Consider the following 6,148-nt stretch of genomic DNA (forward strand, 5'->3'; position numbering starts at 1 on the left):
GCCGTTTCCATGAGCCAAGAATGCCAATGACCCAGCTAACCGAGGGACACAAGCCTTGTCAGACTGGGGGGCGGGGAGGCAACCAAGCTGGTATCTCGTTGCTAATAATAGCCAGTACCAGCTGGGTCAGAGGAAGGCGCAAGGAACCTTCCCGATGGACAATTATGGAACGATCTGGCTTTAGGGGAACTGACAGTTGCCCGTTCGAGGTAGGCGTGTGCCCTATATTGCAGCAGACAGAGGTAGAACGAGATGCACCGACTGGAAGATGAAGCCAGACACATTCAGGCACTGATTTTTAACACCAAAGGTGATTAACCGATGGCATGTACCAGGGGGCAGAGGGGAGGCTCCATTGCTTGTAGGCTGTAAATCAAACGGGGGCGCGGGGGTGTCTTTCTAAAACGTGCTCTTGCTCAGCTGTGAGATAGGGCCTTGATTCAGCCGTCATCAGGTGAGCTCTATGCGATGGGCTACACAGAAGGTCAGTGTGACAAAGTGGGAATGGTCTTAATGTTTTCTCTGAGTGCTGTGTGGGTGCCTCAGTTTCCCCAATGCATTTCTCGAGTGTCTAGGGGTGTGTGAATGTTGCAGAGCCCTACGGGGCCAGTGTGATGGTGTCTGCACAGAGAATGGCCGACACCCTGTCTCCTGATGGCCTGGGCCCCGCCTCTGCAAAGGTGCCAACTAAAGGTGTTGGAGAACAAAAAGATCAGGTGGCCTCCTGGCCCCGGAAGAAGACAAAGGGAGAGGAGGGGCTGAAGAGTTTTCAGTTTGGAGCTGGCTGGGAAAATGGAGGGCATCCCAGACGGGGCTCTGGCCTCCCTGGGCTCCCCCCTCAAGATGGACCTGACTGAGGGGGGGGTCCTGTTGTCTGTACTTGCAAGACCTGTCTTGGACTGTGTTCCTGTCGTCTAAATAAACCTTCTGTTTTACTGGCAGGCTGAGAGTCATGGTAAATCACAGAAAGCCGGGGGTGCAGGGCCTTGTCTCCCCCAAACTCCGTAACAGTCAGACTAGCTGCTCATAACGGTCCCTTCTGGCTTTACCACCTCTGAATCGATGGCTCAGCCAGGATGGAGCTGGCTAATGACCCCCAGGGATAGCCAGCAGTAACCAATGGAAAACAGGCCCACTTTGTGGGCAAGAAAGACACAGTTGTGCTGGTGAGAGGCTTCAATAAATTTATGTACAAATAATAAAAAGCACAATAAATACAAAAGACTCTTACAATACAACCCCTCCGGACAGCCCGACCGCTAGCTAGGCAGGTAGATTGTGGGCTTGTTTTGTCTTTGGCTACAGACTCACTGTTCAGCCTGGCCAGTGCAGTCTCAGGACCCCGATTGTCCTGACAAAGCCTCTGCCACATCTCGGACACCAGCTCTCCTCGCTGACGCGTGGACAGGGACGTTGGTCTGAGAGCAACTACCCTTTGGATCAGGAGAGAGAGACACACAGAGTGCCTCCCTCCCCTGATCCTGGACAAAGCTGTGAGTACATAAGCAAACATTGCAACATGTAACATTATCTACCAGTGGCCCTGATCCAGCTCCCACTGAAGTCAAAGGGTGTGTGGGGGGGAGGAGGGCTTTGCCACTGACATCAACGGAAGGATAAATTCCCCAAATCAAGGCCCTTGGTAATGGACATTTTCCTGCGCTGGGCCCGTTAGCACCACAGGGAAAAGGCAGATTCGGTGCCTGTCCTGGAAAGTGACAGGCTGGGGAGAAGTTTAGATTACACTCCGGAGTCGTACGGCTTTACGCTGAGACAGCTCCCAGCCGGGCGCAGCACCGAGCTACCCCGGCGGAGAATCCTGGCCTGAAGCCAGCTGCGCGGCAGGTGGAAGAACACCATTCCTTTGGGGCCCTGTGTTATCTGGATCCATAACTAAGACACAGGCGTTAAAGGCACAAATGCCCCTTGTGTGACATTCACCCCAGGCCAGTACAAGGCTCAAGTGATCAGAGGCTGTGCGCTACCAAGTCTGCACAGGGGCAAATTCCATCCCCTAGTGAGCAACGCCCGCTTGTGCAAAACACAAAGGCCCGGTTGGCTGTGCACACGGGAAGGGGGTGTTGCACGGGCTCTCACACAGCGCTCTTTAAAGGCTCAAGGCCTTGAGAGAAGAGCTGGCTCGGCCCTTAACTTCAACGCCGCTTCTTGAACAAGGAGAAACAGATCCGAGCGCAGCCAGGAAGCCGGAGGGATGGGCACGGAGCAGGGGAAGGATTTCACAGTTTTTGATGTTTTTTGCAGCTAAGCTCTGAGCTGGACAATGGGGATTTGCTGAAAGGGGGCAGCAGCTGGGCGGAGAGGGCAAAATAAATCCAAGTGGGTAAGGAGGCCTAGGCAGGACAAGCCGTCCAGCCTGGGTAGCATCACGGAGGGGAGAGGAAACGCACACCAGGGCCTGGGAGAGAGTTTGCCACAGCAATGCCGTGTGTCAGACACTGGGTTTCTGCCCTGGATCGAGCCAGGGGTCCCATTTCGTTTTGCTCCTTCTCCGCCCCGGAGCCAATCACCCCTGACGCTGACGGGCGTCTGCTGCCCTGCATCAGCGCAGAGAGCTGCCTCTTCATTGGGGCTCACAGAGCCCTTTGGAGCCAAACAGTAATTCCAGGGCTGCCCAGCCGGGGCAGAGAGCGGCCCGCGGGGAACTGGAGCGGCAGTGGGGGGACGTATGGCAGCAGGCAGGGAGCGGGGGAAGGTTTCCTAGCTGGTTACTTTGCTGGTAGAGCATCCACCCCAGGGAGGAACCAGAATCCAAGCCAGACTCCCCTCCCTGCAGGCCTGCCCCAGAGACCAGTGCAGGAGGGCGCTGCGTCCCCCCTCCATCCTGCCCCCGCCCACCCCAGCGCAGCTCTCCACCCCAGCCTTTGCGTTGATCTCTCTGCCCCTGCGGCCAGTCCGGTGCCTGGCCCCCCAGGTTCCCACTCTTGGAGCGGTGCCTGGCTCCTCTGCGGGAGCAGGCAGTTCTAAGACCCCCTCCCCGTCCCGCCGCTCCGGTCAGGCGGAAGCACAGGGCTGGTTTAACAATCCTCTGCCTCTTTGACATGAAAGGCTGCAGCTTACTGTCACGACTCGGGCCGCGCCGCTGACAGCGCCAGCGAGGGCATAGAGCGCAAACATCCGAGCGACCTCCGGCGCCCAACAATGGCCTGTTTAGCCAGGCCGGGATTAGGCACTAAGACCCTGCCGGCCCGTACAAAGCGTGGGGCCGTGGTGAAAAGCCAGGGGGCTGGGGACGCACTTTCAAGTGCTCAGCACATATAAGCTACGGGCCAGCGCACCGCGGCCTCGGTGTCAGCAGAAAGCCAGCCTTGCCCGGGTTCCAACAGGGCTCCGCGCGAGACGGGGGTCGTTTGGAGGCGAGACGCTGAGGCTCAGAGCAGGGGGCTGTGGAAGGGCGGGGGGATGGGGTGTGTGGGAAATTGGGAAGTTGGTCGGAGATCCTGTGGGGACTGCAGTGGGACTGGGTGGGAGACCAGAGTGGGCTCCCAGGGGCGCAGGGGAGGGGACCTCTAGGATGATGGGAAAGCTAGAGATGACCAGGGTGAAGAACAGCAGCACGTCAGTTACTCTCCTGCCCCGGCCCAGCTCCATCCAGGCCGCGTGGCTGGTGGTAACCCCTGGAGACCCAGCTCCCTGCTAACGCGGGAGGCTCTCCGGAAAGGCTGGGGCTCCTAGTGCTGGCTGTGCCACCTCCTCGCCCGCTGGCAGGGGGCAAAGGGGCAAACACCCTGCCACTGGGGTGATAAAGGCGTGGCTCAGTGGCACCCCGTGAGCTCTGCACAAGGGCCAGGCAGCTTGCCCCTGGGGAGATGAAAGGGTTAACTACAGGTTGGTCTCTGGAGAGCTGGGGGTCCAGGAAGCCCTAGGGCCCCCTCCGTATCTCTGGGGAAAAGCCCAGCCATGGGTGGCGGGGCTGGGACAATGGGGGCCCCGAAGGCGGCGGCAGGGTTCCCAAAAGGGTGGGGTGACAGACCAATCTGATTTCCACACGGCGGGGCCCAAGACACCCCAGCCCCACAGCAGAAGCCGCAGCCCAAAACCCCACTCGAGTAGTGTAAACAGGGCCCTGTCCTCACTAAAGCGCATCCCAGAGGGGACCAGGCCTGGGGGTCCCAGCACGTCTCCAGCTAGGGACTGGTCAGGGCCGAGGGTCCGTTACCAGGAGAGAGTGAGGCCCGTGCTATGAAGACATTCCTTGGTGGCAGCTCCATGAGTCCTCAGGGATCCTCCCAGGCCCCCGGGGTGCCAGGCCTCCCAGAGCCCTACGTAGTCCTGGGAGAGGACGGTGGCCGGCTGGGGATCCTTCGGGGTCCCTTGGGGGTAGCGACGGAGCCAGAGTCTGCTGCAGGTGCCTGTGGCTGGGTCCAGATCACACTTGGGCTTCATGGAGCACGTCGGGGCTGTGGGAGGAACGGTCTCCCCGTGCCATGCGGGGCCACCCGGCTGGCTCACTTCCGGCGCCGCATGTCCTCCATGCTGACGCGGCCCCAGACGCCCACCACGAAGGTCTCGATCTCGCACTCGTTGGCGCCCCGGGCGATGCGGAAGTAGCCGCCCTCTCCCCAGTGCTTGCCCCAGGAGTTCGCAGCCACCTGCAGGGAGGCCAGAAAAAGACGTTAAAAGACATTAGCAGCTGAGTCTGTGTGTAGCATGTGTGTACAAGGACACAGCCAGCCAGACGCACGCATACAGCCAGACAGACAGACGCGTGCACACACAGACAGACAGACGCACACAGCCAGATGCACTCACGCACAGACAGACACACGCACACAGCCAGCCAGCCGCACACGCACACAGCAGTGCCCTGGAAAGCACCCCTTCCCTTCCCTGGTTCTGACCCAAAGTTTGGAACAACGGAAGAGGCTGCCCCGCAATGGCTCCATCTCCGGTTCTGCGCCAGCCGCAGCCCATGCCAGCTGGGCCTCGCCGGTCTGTCCTGGGGAGACCCGCAGCCCAGTCACACGCTGAATCGAACTGCTGGCTCCTGATCTCAATCCTGAGCCTTAGCGTGCCCATGTCTGGCTTCTAGTGCCCCAGGACACAACAAAACCCCCTGCCCACGGGTGAGATCTGCAGCCAGCCTCAGGACGGTAGCTTGAGGACTGGCCCCATGCTGAGGGCACATGGCCTGGGGGGGTTGATGGCACCTCTGCAGTGTCACCAGGACTCAGGAAGCCGCGCAGCACCGGTGGGACGCTAACCCTCCCACCACTCTCCACCCTACCCACGCAGCCCCCAGTGCAGGTGGGCTGCGATTACAGGGGTGTTTCATTGCCACGCAACACTCACCCAGTACTTCTGAGTCTGCCCCTGGGGCGTCCTCTCTTCTCCCCACCTGCGGCAGGATCAAAAGGAACAGATGTTTAGAGGCGGGGGTCTGGTTCTGGGTCAGGCTTGGAGCCTCACAGCCCCAGCCCCAGCGGATCCAGCTCATCTGAGTCCTCCCTTTTCATGTGCCCCACCCTTGAGCAAACCCAAGGGGGGGGGGAATGAAGACTTGGCCCAGTCCCCTGGAGCCGTCCAACCCTTGCCTTGTGTCCCAGGGCGAGCCCACTCAGGAGCCCCCCTCTCCCATCACGCGCTCGGTCGTGGTTCCAAACTGCGTGGAAACCTGGCGCCGCTCCACTCCGCTCCCTGGGGCTGGGCTCAGGACCTGGCCGGCTGGTTCGTTTCCGCGACTCTCCCGTGAGCAGATGGAGAGAACACAAGGGAGAAGGAGCCGCCTGCTCCTCACTTGCCTGCCCGGGGCTTGCTCAGGGCGTCAGGTTTTTCCTTCAGTCCCCAGCCGGGCTGTTGCCTCGGGGACTGTTTTGCTCCTGGTGTTGGAACCGGTAACCACGGCGACACTCAGTTTACTGTCATTTCACCGGTTTGGGTCGCAGGCTGGAGGGGTCCTGGGGCCAGGGGTTTGTTTAGCTTTGCCGGTTTCCTGGCTCGCGGAGATGGCATGGAGCCCTGAGGTCACGGCTCCCGCCTAAGGGTCAAGCTCGCTCCTGGAGCCAGGCCAGGCAGAGTTAGCAGTGGGGAGGGGGAGTCACGTGCTAAGGGATGTGAGAACCAGGAACAGAGGGGGCAAGTGCTGGGCAACCTTCCCCTACACAGCTCGGCCGGTGCCCCCCACTCCCAG

General features: G+C 60.3%; 1 protein-coding gene across 1 annotated transcript in view; it reads right to left on the minus strand.

Annotated features, from left to right (window-relative positions):
- Positions 1-1,164: 1,164 nt before the first annotated feature.
- TINAGL1 (tubulointerstitial nephritis antigen like 1) overlaps positions 1,165-6,148 on the minus strand; it is a 31,181-nt gene continuing 26,197 nt past the window's right edge. The window contains exons 11-12 of the mRNA XM_024199261.3: positions 5,311-5,356; positions 1,165-4,610 (exon numbers count right to left, since the gene is read on the minus strand). Of these exons, the coding sequence (XP_024055029.1) occupies positions 4,467-4,610; positions 5,311-5,356 (190 nt within the window). The 3' untranslated portion in view covers positions 1,165-4,466. The remainder of the gene's footprint in view (positions 4,611-5,310; positions 5,357-6,148) is intronic.

Source organism: Terrapene carolina, unplaced genomic scaffold (genome assembly GCF_002925995.2).
Source record: "Terrapene carolina triunguis isolate 2854851 unplaced genomic scaffold, T_m_triunguis-2.0 Scaffold236, whole genome shotgun sequence".
NCBI classification, from domain to species: Eukaryota; Metazoa; Chordata; order Testudines; family Emydidae; genus Terrapene; species Terrapene triunguis.